The sequence below is a fragment of the Oreochromis aureus genome, linkage group 7, assembly GCF_013358895.1.
Source record: "Oreochromis aureus strain Israel breed Guangdong linkage group 7, ZZ_aureus, whole genome shotgun sequence".
Classification (NCBI taxonomy): Eukaryota; Metazoa; Chordata; class Actinopteri; order Cichliformes; family Cichlidae; genus Oreochromis; species Oreochromis aureus.
This window is the reverse complement of record NC_052948.1, coordinates 52,444,242-52,461,472: the sequence shown is the minus strand read 5'-3', so window position 1 is coordinate 52,461,472 and position 17,231 is coordinate 52,444,242. Positions and strand designations below refer to the sequence as shown.

Below are 17,231 nucleotides of genomic sequence, written 5' to 3'. Positions count from 1 at the left end.
CAGGTAGTTCCAAACAGAAGGACCAGTCAAAACAAATCGAGGACCTTATACCTAAACGAGGGGCTACCTCTGTAGCATGGACATGGTTTGGTTATGAAAAGTCTGACAAGGACCAGAAAACTGTACTATGCAAATTATGGAGGAAACCGGTCCCCACCTCAGACTCAAACACAGCAAACCTCTTCTACCACCAACACAAGAATCACGAGAAAGAGTATGGAGAGAGTTTACAGATGAGAAACAAAAGAGCCGCCAGGTGCTAAAAAATAAACCTTAGACTCAAACGTTAGAACAGGCTTTTTCCCGCAGCAGTTTCATGCATCCGTCAAAACACTCGACTCCAGGTACACGGACGCCCGGCTGAAAACACTTCACACAAGTCGAGCTGGCCGAGATTCACAGAATTTACAGAAAAAGCACTATTTTCATGATGAGAAATGTCTTATATCGGGATGTGAGATTTTGGCCATATCGCACAGCCCTTAAGTACAGTTATTTAATTGCACTTAAATATGGTAAATATGGCTTCCCTTTTAAGCAGCCAACAAATCCAGAGCAAAATCAGAACACATTTGGAGTTCTGTCTTGGTCAACTGAATCATTAATCCAGTATTTACTGACTTTCTGCTCTCTTCAGCACCGAGTTGTACCCCTGGGGTTGAAGAAGACTCTCACTGCGAGCCAATGTCCACGCCTCCATGTTAAAAAAACCCTGACTTTATAGTAGAAATAAACATGTTTACACCTTGGTATAAAAATGTTTTCCTTCCTATAGCAGATTTCCTCGTTGACAAAAAAAAAACTGTTTAAATTTTGATCAGACTTACAGTCTGCATTATCAGGAGCACTGGCAACTTGACTGAATGGTTGTTGCATTAAACAGTATGCAGGGTTTGTGCAGCCATTGTGATGTCCCTCACTGAAGTCCCATTATGGGACGTCGAACTGAGTTTTCTCTGTTGCCATCTTGCCTTTTTTTTGTTTGTTTTTTTAAATGGATGTAAAGAATGATGGTCAGATCTGATTGTGTAACTGCGCGCTCAGAGTCTCAAAGTCATTAGCCACTGAGTAAATCCTACATAATCCTCCTTTCTGACTCTTAGAATCCCCATAATTTACAAAATGGACTTGGTGTCCTATTCAATGTGATCTTAAACCTGGAAATGAGCCTATAAACTCAACAGAAACATGTTTACTGTGGTCACATAGCCAAAGAACCCAACGCCGCGTGCCTCTTGACTTTTACAAAACTGGATAACCCCACAGGTGTTGCCCCCTGGTGGATATTAAAAATAATGATTTACCACATAATACCACATTTCAGGGTGGGTTTCATTTTTCAGACCTAGAAACGATGTCTACTTATTTTTATACTGTCACCTTGCTGACACAGGTGACTTTGGCAGCAAGCTGTCTTCTCTTGTCTGCTAATCTGAATCGTGAACTTCTCTGGTCAGGTCTCGCACATATTTGTGCTATTGATACCTTTTGGAGCATTTTAATGCAGGTATCTGACAAATATTACAGCTAGGTGTGCAAATAACTGTATCAACAGCCATTGCTCAAAACAATAGGTCACAATGTCTTTTAAATACAGTACAGATGCATCACCAACTTCAGTTTAATTGTTAGCTACATTCAAAAGCTCCTGACTAACACTGTCAGTCTGCTGTTTGGTGTTGATCGAGTTACTGTACAGGTTTTTTGTTTTGTTTTTTAAATGGCAAAGATGCCTGACAGAAAAGCAAGAAAAACAAAAGCCTGAAAATAAAATATAATTCTCTGAGTTCCAGCATTTATGTACAAATATTGTTTACAGCTCACTTGTCAGGTTTGAGGTCCCTGTGAACAATGCCATAGTTGTGTAGATACTCCAAAGCCAGTACTGTCTCTGCAAAGTACATCCTGGCCATGTCCACAGGTAGGGGACCCATGTTCTTCAGCAGGGTGGCACAGTCTCCTCCTGTAAAGAACAACACAAAGAAGACATTGTTCAAAGCAGACTGCTTTCAGCGGTCACACTATGCACTTATAATAAAATAGAGTGCTGACCTTCAACATATTCCATAACCATGCACAGGTGCCTCCGTGTTTCAAAGGAGCAGTACATGGACACAACAAAAGGGTTTTCAGCAAAGGTGAGGATATCCCTCTCCACAAAGGCCTGCTGTATCTGATTCCTTAACATCAGATTCTGCTTGTTGATCTTTTTCATGGCAAACCTCTGCTTAGTTTCCTTGTGCCGCACCAGATAAACAGCTCTGTGGAACAAAAAGTTTACCTATGAGCTGCGCAAAGAATAGAAGAAAAACTGCAACAATAAGTGTGGTTTGATCACAATGTGGTTTTGTCAACTGTGAAACAAAGAAGAAACAAACAGCCTGTAACCAACCATCTATCAGCAGAGATTAGATCGTCCGATAGAGAAATGAGACGTCCTTACCCATAGGCACCGTTGCTGATGAGTTTTATCATTTCAAAGTCCAGCTCACAGGGTTTCCGCCGGGACCGCAAGGCCGTGCTGAAACTCTGAGACTGAGGACGAGAGCGAGATAAACGCTAAAACAAATCAAAAAGATAAAATCTGGATTTCACTGCTTCGCCTGCAGTAAAGATGAACTAGATCAATAATGTAATCAATATCTAAGCACTTACAGAGTCATCTGTTTCTGGAGTTTCTGCAATTCCGCTGTCACTGCTGGTCAGCTGAGCGATTTCTAGAAAAGAAACAGAGAAATAATCAGAAGCAAAGCTGCAGCAGGTTTGATGTGACAAAACTATGAATCTAACTTCATGAGAAACCGACACACAGGTTCTCAATTGCAGTTACTGAAACAAAGGCAGCCTAAATGAAATCAGGCCTTTTAAACAAAACAAAAACAGCAGACTTCAGCTTTTATTCACCTATTAGGTTTGAGGTGCTGACTTCAATGTAAGCAGAATTGAGGACAAATGAGGCGGAAATCAAAACTGGCAACACAAATGCACGTCTTACGCTCATTTTGAAAATCACCACCCCAGAACAACTGCTCATTAAAAACCACCTTGCATCTTTTTCGGTGCATGTTCGTCTGTGCAGCCATGGCAAAGTCCATGTGTGCTGTTTGTCTCGTCCCTGGAGAGCTTGTAAACACATTTTCAGTACTATTTAACATCTGTCCTTCCTCGTAGGTTTGCTTCCGGCACACGAGGTGCTGGGCAAACGAAACACGGGAGACACTCGGGGGAAATAAATGGAGAGACTAGCTGATGAGCCCGCCTGTGTAGATCTGTATAAGGTCTGTGGGGAGGCCATTCTTTTCTAATTAGTCATAATGAATGTTGCTGGTTACAGAGTCTGGAGAGACAGAGGGTCATTAGAAAGACGATCTGTTCGGTACAGGACATTAGTCAAGAGTATCTTTGTCTTTAACTTCCCTCCACAATTCAGTTCCAACATTCCTTTAGAGCAGGAGTGGGCCATTCATTTTCAAAAGGGAACCATGAAAAAGGGACTGTTGTGGAGGGCTGCACCGAGAAGCTCATTTAATTCAATTCTGCTTTATTTATACAGAGCCAAATCACAACAGCAGTCACCTCAAAGCGCTCTTGTGAAGAGATGAAATAAATTTTGAGCAGAACAGTGTTCAGCATATTGTTGTGCCCCTCCACAACAGTCCCAGTTTCTCATTTGGCCTCTTGGGAAAACAAACTGCCAAATCCTGCTTTACAGCCTCACCCTGACAAATTATCCTGTACTCTCTTTGCTCCTTTGCTATCCTGATATAATAACAATAATAATAATAAAAGGATATATTCTATTAATAGAACCTTACTGCAGTTATATAGGATACTATATATTACAGTATGATCGATGATTAAATATATAACATTAAATGCCAAATGAGCACATATTAAAAATAATCAGTTTCAATGAGGTGTTGTACTTAAATTCTTCATGTAGATATATATTTATTATATTTGCATTTAAATGTATTAAAGGTATTATGAATAACGATGATGATGAAGTCCTTCGTGTACCTTCCAGAGGATCTCGTGTGAGTCCCAGCTGGCTGATGATGTAACGAGGAATGTCTGTTTTGATGCCCTGGCCTTCTTTAGCGTGTCCTTCAGCAGCTTCCAGAAGGTGGTAAAATTCCTCTGGGTCAAACTCCTGAAAAGACAGCAAAACACTTTCCTATATGCTGCTACGAGCAACTTTAAATAAACAAGTAAACAGTAAACAAATTCCTGATCTTGTAGTTTGAGATCAAGTAGGAGCTCTATTGAGCGAAGGAAAACATACTTATTTACGCCTTATTTTCAGCTTAGAGGAAGTAGAAGTTGAACTTTCACTTTTTAGATTGCCATGGCAAACTTATAAGCAAACAGGTTTCCCAAGCAGCCTGAGCAACATTATAATGTAAGGGAAAGGGTTCTCCAGGTATAGGTTAGTCCAGAATTTACTTTCTTTAGGCTGGTTGTAGTCTCTACTTTCTCCTTTGAGATATTTCTTTAGCTGCTAAATGCTCTGTGTTTGTCAGCTTGCCATCAGGTATGAGGTAGGTACTGTGCGGCTGAAGCAAGTCATCACAGCTTTAAATTTTATTCTGATTTGAGCCACTTTACCCTCTCTTTGATTCTGTAATACAACAGACACTTGGATGAATGGCAGAAAGTGTTGCCTGAATAATGAAAATGTATAGAACTTTTAAAGAATATTAGTTAGACTGATAGATTTGAGCTGCTGACTCCAGGGTCATTTGAAATAACCTTAAATGGCAAAGAAACCAGATGTAGCAACCCGTCAGCATGTTTTTGACTTAGGCAGAAAAAAAATAAGCCCATAAACATACCAGACATTCCAGCAGCCGAGCAGGTCGGGCTATCACTATAAGGATCTTCTTTACCAGCTCTCTGATGAAGTTTACCTCCTCGCTTTCTGACCTCTCTGTGGACTACACAACATCAACAGGAGAAGAAAATAAAATGTTTTGCAATGCAACTCTAATGTTACAGTAAAATCCAGAGTCCTAAACATGTCTTATTGCTGAACTTTCATGAGGAAACATCTACATGATTTCTGCAGATGTTCTCACCTCTTGTACAAGCCTCTCCAGCTTGTCAGTGAGTTCGCAGAAGTAGCTGGAGGTGATGAGTCCCAGCCGACTCTTTTCCAGGCAGTCGCGGGCCAGTTCAATTATCTGGTGATGGGCGAAGCCAAGCACACCATCTGCCAAGGGGAGGACGGTCTCAGGAGAGTTGCTGCGGATGATCTCCTGAATCCTTTCCTCCATCTGAGCTGTGGCCTGCAGAAAGAAGCGATAGAGCAAGTTTGATAATGCAGATAATTTGTGGTCAAACAGAACTGTAAGGTCTTGTGGGTCCTCACTTTAGGGAACCGCTCCTTGTAGACGTGATTCATCATAATAATTTCGTGATCGTAACAGGACGGAGATCTCCCAGGGCTGAAAAAAGAAAAAAGAAAAAAAACCTCTGAATAAAATCATTGGTTCAGTTCCACCAATGCCACGTACATCTGAGAGAAAATATTAGTAGAAGTACATTAATACCTGAGACTGCGTGAGCGGGGTCGCATGGCCGTCGCTCTGCGGCATTCATCCCCCGAGATACTCTCAGTGCAGAAATGTTTGGAGAGGAAGTGCAGTTCATCAGGCGTAGGTTGGAAGGGCAGCTGATGCAGCTTCTCCTGTGATGAACAGGATGACTGGAAATGAAACAAATATACATTCAACATGAAAAGAAAAAGAAAAATAGATTTTCCTTAGTGGGGAAAAAAAACTTATTGTAGTGGACTGTCTTTGTGGTTGTTTTTTATTTTTTTTCCTCTGTAGATCTTCTGTGTGTGTGTTATATATGCAACTATACTTATAGCTTATCCACTATAAGAAGTGAGAAAATGCTAAGATAGGTTAAGACTGCGCATAACCAACAAATATGAGTGTATGAGATCGAACTAACAGCCGTCAAGAAAGCAAGTACGCATGTTTTTTTAAAGTAAATATACTCAACAATCATGTGCACCATGGTCAACAATACTGCTCTAATAAATCGCATAATGAAAAAGTAAACCTTTAAAACAATGAGCCATATAATGCGCAAATTATTCAGCACTAACTGCAATAATAAAATAACATGTGGATTATAATGTATTGAGGAAATCTGAGTCCAGCCCTCGGCGCATACCAAAAGCCTTATTGTTTCTAATAGAGGCTGACACACGCTGTATCTGCTGAAACGATGTGTTTGCCTTCCAAAGAGCATCTGAATAGCAGGAAAAGCACTAGGTGACCAAACGTCACACAAAACAAAAACACAGCATTAGTGTGGGTCATTTTCAGTCCCCCCGGCACATTGTAATTCCTGTAAATGAGTGTTATTGTATACACACGTATTGTACAGTAATCAAAGCTCAGCTTCCTGTACAGGATAATGCTGACATGTGGGAACAGTGTAACATTTATACTCTTATAAATGTAAGAAAAACTAGACAGTTGTGACATAAAGGCTCTCCAAATGTAGCTCAGACATGTTGTCACTGAGCCATATGTAAAAACTTGAGTAAAGACAGAGAAAAACTTACTAAAACTGTTTTACTTTGTTCTTTCTTGTGATTTACCCTCATCACCATCATGTTTTATCATTAGGAATTGCAGGGGATTGCCTCCTGTCTGTTTTACACAGGCAACGAGAAATTAGGCAATGGTGAAACGGCTTTTTGACTGTTTTAAGCATTTGAATCTTTTAAAATCTATTTAAACTGGGTCTGGCTCTAGGTTCAATTCTATGTTACAGATATCTGTGATTCTGTTTATGAAATATTTACACTGACATAATGAGTGGGCGATGCTTACAGAGACAGTGGAGCTCGGTGTGTTGGTTCCATATCCAGAGGAGGGAAGGGAGGCCAATGACCAGCGACGACCATCAGTCCTGCAACACAACACCAATGACAAACAGATGCACGCCATCAATGAAAACATATGGGTTTAAATACATCAGCACATATGACAAATTTCTCTTGGGACAAAGACAAGTTCTTTTTCAAACATGCTCATCTCGAAGACACAAATTCTGGGTTTAAACATTTAAGATAACGTCTACATCTCCAATGATCGTAAGTTTGGAGATAAATGTTCAGCTTTCTCTTGTTAAAAAAAATAATCCTATTAGTAACTTGACACTGTACAAAAAAGCAGAAAATACAGAAACAGAGTTCATGAATGTAGAACTATAACTATTGGTTAAAATGAAGTACAAGAAAGGCTCAGAGTTAAAGGGGACATATTATACTTACTTCAGCTCTGCATGATTTACAGTTTTAAGTAAATTATACTGCTCGTATACATCCTGGCCTGCAGCCCCTGTGTTGACCAATTTGAAAGTCCACTTTCTTGTCACTGGCCAACACCTGATACTTGTGAGCAGCACCTCATCCTCTTGACAGCAAACATTAAAAAACTGATCCACATTAATTAGAACCATGTGTCATCTTCTCTCTCTTCTCCTAACAACAATTTAAGACCAAGTAGATCAGCCTGGTACCCGAGCCAGCTGAGATGGAAAACGTCTGCTAAGAAATACCAAAAGCTACACAGCAAGTAAAAAGTTACTCCACTGTTGCCAAACAACTGTAGCGTCATCCTTGCAACACTGGCTATTTGTAAAATATGGAAAAATAAAGACAAATCAAAAGAATGTTTCGGGAGAGAAAACACAGCTGGTTGCAAACTAGGAAAAAACAACTACCATTCGGTCCGACTTTTTGGCTCTCTAGGATTCTTTTTGCATTTGTTTACTTTGCCAAATTTTAGCCTTATTTAATATGTATATCTGACACTTAGACTTAAAGTAAAAGCATAATGTGTCCCCTTTACTGTGAGGCACACTAATGAAGGACATGTGAATGATAAAGTGTACTTCAGACAGATGTGGGGCAATGAATATTTCACAGAAAATCGAAGCCTAACACAAGTTTACCTGTCTGCTCTGTGGCAATGACTGTGGATACAGAAATACACAATTATATGATACCGTGTTGACAAATGGTATAAAATAAATGTTCCTGATGCTGAATTTGTAAGTATAAACAGACCTAAGCAGCTGAATATTTACACATGTGCTGGCTTAGAAAAGATTTCTTTAATGACTCAATGACTTCACATCTGTTTTTAAAGAATCTGCATCTGTCTCACGATGAGCTTTACTTACTGATTTGTTTACAACGGAAAAAAAATAATTGGTCAGGTTACCTTCGTGCAAACGAGAAATGAGCAGAGGCACTAGGAGAGAAGTTTCTAGGACTGTCTTGTGGGCTTGTTCCTGCGAGGAGGAAAAAGAGAAAAGGGGCCACAGTGCTTTTATAGAGGAAAATGAAATGCGAGCCAAAAAACATGAACAAGACAATACGGATGTTTGAAAGAGAATTCCTTAAAAGATAAAAATGAATTACAATACATAAAACTGTACGGAAAGTTAAGTCCTCAGCATCGTTGCATCAGGTCTTGTTTGGAGTTTGGATGTTCTCCCTGTGTGTCTCTGGATTCCTTTTGGATACTCAAGCTTCCTCCCAGAGTCCAAACACATACATATTGGGTTAACTGGTAATTTTAAATTTGTCATGTGTGTCAATGTGAAACCATCTGTCTCTCGGTGTAAGCCCCATTATGAACCAGTAACCTGGCTAGGATATACACTGCCTCTTACCCTATGACAACTATATCGCCCGTCACAATAAGTTTAATAAGAGTTCAATAAGCGGTTCAGAAATTGGGTGGATGACAGAAAGTTCAGTGAAAATAGATTAAGGCTGCAAACAACCATTGCTTTCCTGATATCTATCAATGTTCAGATAATTTTATTGATTTTTCCAACACTCAAAATTCTGAGGACACATGTTACAGCCACAAAAACAGTACATTTTCATATTTAAGAAGCTGAACTGTTGATTCTTTAAAAAGTTATTTTCTCCTGTTGATGTGCAGAGCCAAACTAAACATTTCATCTCTAAATCAACACATACACAAATCTGTCAAATGTTGGAGAGTTCTCAAAAGAAATTAACCGAGATGACTCCACACCACGTTGGTAGAAAAGAGATTATATGACTGAAAACATGTCTGCTCTGTCGAGCTGGAGGCTGTAAACGCAGTATTTGTTGTAATACTGGATAAAATGGGGCTACGGAGTTCATCGCATTTGTCATGTATTTTATTTTATTTATTTTTTTTTAAACAAAGGATATAATATCTATAAATGTTTACACTGTGAGCTGACATGAAAAATAAAAGAGAAAACATTGCATCATCTATTAATAATGCATTGTTCTCCGAGCTTAATGAATTAAAACTAATTCAGTGAGTTTAACAAAATGCTTTAGACAAAGTGAAATTTTTGTGAATATAGAATTCCAACACTGTTACTAACTTTTAGACAACATCTGAAAAAAACAACATTATTCAATGTATGCAACTGCATATATGGGCTAAATGTATTCTCTTTTGTCCCCCCCCCCTCAGATTCTATAGCAGTCCTTCACTCCCTTATTAAATTCATTAAATGTAATTTACTTAATGTTGCCTTTAGAAGAGAGCTTTGTCCTCGTCTGCACAAGTTCTTTTTCCTTTTTACACTGGCTCTATAAATGTCTGCATGCTTTAGAAAAAAAGACAAACTAATTTATAAATTATACACATGACTTACTTGTTTTTATCATCTATATAATGTTAAAGAAAGGAGTTGTGTTTCTACACCCATAATGTAGAAACAAAGCCATGGTGTCGTATTAATCAGACATAATAACATCCTTCACAAAGAGAGGGACTAACTAGCTAATTAAACACAATGCGACCACCTCCTGTGCTGACACACACGGGCCTTTTCCCTATCGAGGAACAACGATGGAGCCACTGAATAATAGTAAGCCATGAATGTTACATATTTAAGTGCTTTAATCACAGCTCCTTCCAAGATGATAGCCTCTTAAAGTATACCCGTCTTTTTTTTATTAATATTCTCCAAAAGTAACAAAATATGGTCTGGTTTCTTTCTTTTATGAACAAATTCATGATCATGAACAAAAATTTGTTCTCCTACACTTCACTAAATAGAAAAATATTACATTTCTGTAGAAACCCATCTTGTTATTTAACATAACCAGCATATATGTCAATGCACTTAGCTATCTGACAGCACTGAAAAGGGTTAGGGTTTTTCTTACCTTTTGAACTAATATTACGTCTGAGCCACAGTGTTAAGTAATCCCAAAGCTGGATACTTTCATTAGCAGGAACACAGGTGCTTTCTGGGTCTGAATCCATCTTTAGAGCCTGGGCTTTCTCGTAAGCTTGAAATACAGACCAAACACTGAGACTCTGTTTTTCCTGACCAATGGCAGGAAATAAAACGCCCTATGGTAAATGAGGGCTGCCACCCCCCCCACAATCCTGTGCATTTCCTCTCTGCAGGCCACCACTTCCTCACACAAAATAATCACTGCATTTAATTTGCCGCTGTTCTGTTAAACTGTTACCCGAACATGACAGGACAGACCTGACACAGACAATAAAGCGCACAACATAAAAATCTGTATTTTTCAGTGTTTAATTTTTTTTTTTTTAAAGTAAAGGTCTTCATCTTGGTTTAGAGTCAGTTAGCAGTGCTGATTAACCAGATTTTTCTGTATGAGGGTACCAGAAAGTGCATCCAGTGGATACAGATTATCTGTTGGTGCAAAGACTGTACTGTGAACTTTCCTGTGTTGTTCTTCAACCTTTTTTTGTGCATTACACAATAGACTGCATTCCTGTTGGAGAACATATTGTATTAATGGCTCCTCCTCTATGCACCCAGTGCATATGTTTCCAACAATGGGGCCCTTCCACAGCATTCACACATTAGGAGATGTGCTGGATCATGCATTTACCTGTGAGAGATGAGAGAGGGGAATGGGGTCGTGGTAAACCTGAAGACTGGCCACTTCCTATCAGGCTTTTTCTGTTGCTCGTTCTGCAACTGTGAAACCACAGAGCCATATTAGTCAGGAAAAAATCATGGCTGTAAAACTGAAAAGACACATGAAGCAGAAAATAGAGGTATAACATAAAAAAGGGTTATGGGTTATTTAAAAGATAACAGTGCATGCTTCAGAGCCTTAGGCAGGTAGTTTTGAAATGTAATCAGCAAAATCCTGACCTCACCACTGACACGAGCATCTCGCTTTTGTTTTTGTTTGTTAGCTCGACTAATACATGGACTTCAGCATGAATATTGTGCTAAGATTGTTCAATCAATATGAGATGCACTATTTACCTGATACTACACAAAGAGCCTTTCATCACACCATCTTGGACACTGACATGAGAAGAAAGCTTTGTGAAACACAACATGAAGTGTTTATTTAATGAGAGGTCAGTGTGTTGACTCAGATTTTGAACTTCCAGTTAGATTTGCCAACAAGGGGCTGAAAGTGAGTAAATATCTAAGATAACTACTTGTAATTAACTCTAATTGTTTGGAATTTAGCTGAGGACAGCCGAGAGACACAGAGATGATGTAGGCTGTACGTTAGCTGCATTACACTGATTCTGAAGCAAACTTACTGCAGACATACACACTTGCAGAAGTGAATAACTGAACACTGAATTGTAATATTGACCTATTACTAAATATTTTGAAATGCTTGACTAAAAGCAGCAATCTAATAGCAATTACAATCAATTCTTTGCCAGCTAAGAAGGCAAACCCCACAGCATGAAGCTTTGAAATTTTGATTTGTTAAGTATAAATATGAAGAGCAGCCAAGAATAGTTAGCTCAGACAGGTCAGCATCTACATGTAAAAATGGAAAATAAAAATTCTTTCTTGCAACGTTGAACATAAGTGCCTCAGTTTTTGTTTGTAAGCGTCTGGCCAACATTTCTGTACGGTTGGAGCTGTATTGCCACCTTTCGGATTTTGTTTGTTTGTTTAAAAAAACAAAACAACAAAACATGTACCTAAATAATTTCATAGTTACATATTCAGTTCTCACGAGATTCTGTCTTTTATTTGCATCTTCATCTTCTCAAATTATATTTATGCCAGCAGTGTCTCTGTTATCCCGTGGCATTTATCATCACTGATACCGATCAATTTTGTTCTGGAAAACATTTTCTCAGTTCGAAACATGAAGAAGTTGATCCAGGTCTGAAGGGATATGTAGATGGTATACAAATCCTAAATGTCACCTGTATTTTTGAAAAAAATATTCTTAAAACTGGTTTGAAAGTGTACCTGCAGACACCAAAGGTCTGACTTTACTATCAATCTACACATCCATTCAAGTTATTCAAAAATAAATGCATTTGCTGTGTAGATCAATTACAAAGCCAAAGCTTGCCCTCAACATAATATACTCCACAGGGAGGCTACAGTCCTCGAGCCAACAGCCATTAAAATAAGAGACATCATCAACAACAAAATCATCTTTCAGGCACCAAAAAGCAGGTTCTTCATAATATTTCCATATTTGTTGGTCAATTTAATACAGGACTATGACTCATGAGGAGCCACTGTGACCAATACCATGTGACTCATAAAGGAAGGGCAGTTTTTAACCTTGAGGGAAAAAATGAAATATTTCAGTATAAAAGTACCTTCACTGTTCAATGAAGTTCGTGCTGGGTTTATAATTTCAAATTAGAGGCTGTCAGTGGAAACACATAATGCCTGAAGAACATGAATTCACTTCAAGGTCAGACACTCAATGACACCCTGTTACATAACCTCCTCAGAGATGTGAACCATTTCCAACTGAATTTTCAAATGTTATTTCATATTTTCCTACAAACACCACAAACACATTTCTCCTTCATTTTTTTCATTACTGAAGGAGAGAAAATGTTCTGAGGGAGAAATAACACAACTGGATGGAAATGTTGTGAAGTACTTTACTGCAGTAATAGAGGAAACAGCCATACATGTTGGAGCTACAGAGAAAAGTCAGAGTGTCATCCTGTGTGCTGCAGTGAATGCACAGATTGATCAAATTGCAATGGCGTGGTGCAGCGTGAGCAGGCGTCCCTCATGATTATGTTAACACCGCTGCAGACCCACTCAAAGAGGTGCCACTGCAGAGCTCTCAATGTCACAGCGGCAACAGTAAAGAGAAACAGGAAACTTTTATCACACCTGATGTGGTGGTATAAGCTGTCAATGCTCTGTCCTCTCAAAAGACAAGATTTCATAAACACTGCTAAGGATGATAAAAACAGCCATGTTTATACCTTGTAACAAAATGTATGCTGGGCTTAGAATGCTGCCCAGCAGCAACATACTCCTGTACTGGAATGTGTTTTTTTTAAGTGTGAGTGATTTTTGCAGCCCAAAAAGTGACAATTACAAAACCCCACTACGACTTGAGAGCAATGCTGTAATTGTTAAATTATAGTACTGGGAGATAGATTTACCAACACTAAACTGTCATTTAGTCTTCACTAACAGGTTCTCACAGCTGCTTGGTTACCATTATACCATTACCGTTACCATGTACTTTAAAGTTCCTACAAAAATCTGCATAAATGACTTATTAACGTATCAAAGCACTGTAGATCTGTAAAACCAATCCACATGGTTATGGGAATGCTTCTGTACTCAACACTTAACGGCTACTGAAGAAGCAGACAGACTGCAGGTGATTAACTGCAGTCCAAATGTTAGTTACTGCTATCTAAACAATGCTGTCAGTCAAGCAAACACTGGAAACTACGCCACACATCCACAGAAATTGTAATATAACTGTACAACTACAATAAACACAACACATCACCACTAAATTAATTCCAGCATTTACAGTCCCATTAATCTTCTTTGTGCTCACTTTGCAGATGGCTCCTGAGGTTGCTACAATATCTTCCACCTAATTTTACATTTCTTTAAAGAGGCTCAGTGCTAAATGAAGTAGTGGGACTTGATGGGACATGATTTTCCCAGATGAACTTTGGGCAGACTTAAGAAACTGAAAGAAAAAGTACAGAAAGAACACACAGGAGCCTTCTTCCTTTAAAAAAATAAACATTTAGAGCACTCAAACTGATATACTTAAAAATAACTAATTTTTATGTGTCTTCTGCAATGCTCAGGTCCTGCTCGGTGGTTAACAAACAACATCTGGCTTATGCCTGATATATTCAAAGTTTATGGGCACAAATTAGATGCCATGTTAAAATAATATGTTGCTTTTATCAAGGTGCATAAAAGGTACAAAGGTCATTGTCGGTAGGTGGCTGGTAAGAAATATGATGACATCATAGTATCAGATGTAGATAAGAACCTTCAGTTGTACCTGTGGGTGTATCGCAGTAAGATTGGTGCACAAAAGGTCAGTCTTTTTAAAGCCATCTGTTATAGTCACAATCTAAGTCAATAATATTCATTTATTTCAATTAAAATCGTGGCAGTTTTGGCTACAGTATTTCTATCTTAATAATGCTGGTGTAGCCACATTAACCAACATTTTGCTACATTGTAGCACCGACTTCATTGCCAATTGAATTAACCAGACCTGGAAAGACATCGTTATTACAATGTTAACATCTTTTCAGTAAAACAGTCAGCTACATAGTTACATTAATATGCTGGCTCACTCACGTGCTTGGATACAATTTTACATTTTAGTGTCACCACAAGTACACCACAGAAAGTCCACAGGCAGCTGTTTTTACCTGAATATAACAGTCATCATAGTTTTGATGTCTATTCATATGTTGTGCTGGTATGGAATGATGTGTCATAAAAGTGGTTTCTGTTTTGGTTTGGTTTTTTTCCTGTTTTTTTCTTCCTCGAGCTAAGTGGCTCCTATCCTGTTGTTTACAATACTTTCAGCACTGTTAGCACATTTAGCAGAGTAGCATCAAAGCTGAGATCACAGATGCAGGGGCAGACAGCAACCTCACAGGAAGTTGTTCAAAATAGTGCTGCAAATGTTCATTTTTTCCCCCTTTTGGATATCAAATAAAGCACAGATGTATACATAATTTATTTCAACTTCAATATTATATGCCTCATAAAACACAGATGTTCCAAATGTGATAGTTTTCTATCACAGCGGAAAACACATTCAATTAAAGCGACCCCTCTATGAAACCGGGGAAATTATTTTAAACATATGGAGGAGAATATGAACCAAAGTCAGATCCGATGTACTGACAATTTTGAATGCCCTTTGGCTAACTTTCTTCTAAACCTCTTAAAGCCCAGGAAACACCTGCTCTGACAAAAAACAGGAAACAAAGCAGTGTAGCATCATAAGCTGCTTGTAGCTTCTTGTAGTTATGCTGCTACCCCACTGGCACTCAAAAATCCAAGTTTATCTCCCTACATTAGAAGGGAAATCCGATTTTGACTGAAATCCCAGTCATCCTTGTTTACTCTGGTTTCTAGAGCGAATCATGACTGTGGACATGTTCCATTAATCATTGATCATGATGGGGAATGAGTGAATAATATCTAGTACACAGGTTCTTGTAGAGGATCAAATTTAACGACATCTATTTATACCCTCTATGAGCATTCAGCCAAGTGAATGCCACACTGCCGCCCAATCAAGCTTCTTGTTGTTTCACCTTCACACTGCCCACCCCAGTGTTTGTACCTTCATGACTCCTATTACAGAGCTGACTGCCACTCATTGAGAGATTTAAACAACTGCTCCTGGATTACTTCACAAAAAGACTTCCACAGTTTCCGACGGTATGCAGTTTATCTTCATCACATTTGATGTTAAGCTGAGCTTTAGTAGAGGCCCCTCTGTGGCCACAGTGAGGGGGGGAAATCATGTTGGTATAGTGAAGCTTTAAAGGGGGGGATAAAGAAGCCCTGGGCAAAGATGATAGTGAGAAAGTAGGCCAGTATTTATGCTGTACTGCAGATGTGTGAGATTCCTGGAATGGATCCATAAGTATTTGAAAAGTCTCAGTATTATGCAAACTTGTCCGGATCAGCAAACCATTGTTGGATTACGCACAAGCACTACTACAAATTTCTCTTTTAAACCACTAAAAATACTTTCTGAGGGTGCTCATAAAATGAATTCACAGCAGAGCTCATTTTATTTTTACCTTACTTTTAAGACTCATTTTACAGTAACCTACATTACTCAAACACACAGTAGTTTCAATCTGTCAGAAGCAATTTCTTAGAATTCAGCTTGCTTACTTATTCGGGACACAGGAAGAGGCAAAAATAGATAAAGCCCTTTGATTTGCTTCGATTCCAGATAAATCTGAAAAGTCTGATCCTGACCCATGTCAACAAAAAGCCATGTTTAATCTCTTTTACTTCCGCGAGTTTTGCTCCCCTGTCACAACTGTCAGGTGAGCTGACAAAGCGCAATGACACACAAATTGCAACTCTGTGCTGACAAACCCAAATTCAAAGTCAGACATACGACACACACCACTCTATTAATAGTATTTAAATACTTGCTGCTTGGGTAAAAAGCCTAGCTGCTCATTTTTGAAGGCAGCTGTTTCCTTTAAACTACTCCCAGTTGTATCTGCAGCTTTCTTTTTTTAATATATATTTTCACATTTGGTTTATGACATATTTTACTTTGTACCTAATGTCAATTTGGCATAAATTAAATATTACAGAAAACGGCTTACTTTACAGTATCCTCCTTCCCTTTTTTCCTCATTACCAATTCTATAAGTAATGAAAAAAATATATAAATGGAAATCCATTCCAGCTAATCTCAGGTCAAAGATTCACTGGTATATAAAGATCTTAATATCTACATTAAATTAATTATTTAATAATATTTGTGAAAAAATTGGTAACTTGTCATGAACAGTGGGGGGGAAAAAGAAAAAAAAAAAAAAAAAACAGACAAACACATTTATGAACTAATGCAAGATGTCCAAAAAAAAAACTGCCAGTCTCTCATGTTAAGCTATTCTGCACTGCAAAATAGGTCAGGACATGGATTAAAAATAAATTTCAGTATATGAGCTTCACCAGTACTGTAGCCATGTCATACTGTATGTGAGGGGGGAAAAAAGGGATCAAGTGGCTTAGCCATAAACCAGTGTCTACACACACCAAATCCCATAAACCAGCAAAACATTTTTAATTCAGTCAGTCTTTAACATGTCAACTAATAAATGACATCAAAGCGTGTCTTCTGGAGCTGGACTTTATAAAATTTGTCAGAATAAAATAGATTTTATTGGCAATGGACACATACTGAAACA

The 17,231-nt window shown here is 38.4% G+C and overlaps 1 protein-coding gene across 4 annotated transcripts in view; it reads right to left on the bottom strand.

Moving 5' to 3' along the window:
- mast4 (microtubule associated serine/threonine kinase family member 4) overlaps nt 1-17,231 on the bottom strand; it is a 100,743-nt gene that overhangs the window by 19,759 nt on the left and 63,753 nt on the right. For all 4 annotated transcript variants that reach the window (XM_039614695.1, XM_039614697.1, XM_039614696.1 and 1 more), the window contains 12 exons: nt 10,925-11,013; nt 8,253-8,322; nt 6,855-6,933; nt 5,553-5,707; nt 5,372-5,447; nt 5,079-5,288; nt 4,836-4,937; nt 4,021-4,153; nt 2,656-2,717; nt 2,444-2,535; nt 2,053-2,261; nt 1,825-1,963 (listed from right to left, as the gene is read on the bottom strand). In XM_039614695.1, the coding sequence (XP_039470629.1) occupies nt 1,825-1,963; nt 2,053-2,261; nt 2,444-2,535; nt 2,656-2,717; nt 4,021-4,153; nt 4,836-4,937; nt 5,079-5,288; nt 5,372-5,447; nt 5,553-5,707; nt 6,855-6,933; nt 8,253-8,322; nt 10,925-11,013 (1,416 nt within the window). The remainder of the gene's footprint in view (nt 1-1,824; nt 1,964-2,052; nt 2,262-2,443; nt 2,536-2,655; nt 2,718-4,020; nt 4,154-4,835; nt 4,938-5,078; nt 5,289-5,371; nt 5,448-5,552; nt 5,708-6,854; nt 6,934-8,252; nt 8,323-10,924; nt 11,014-17,231) is intronic.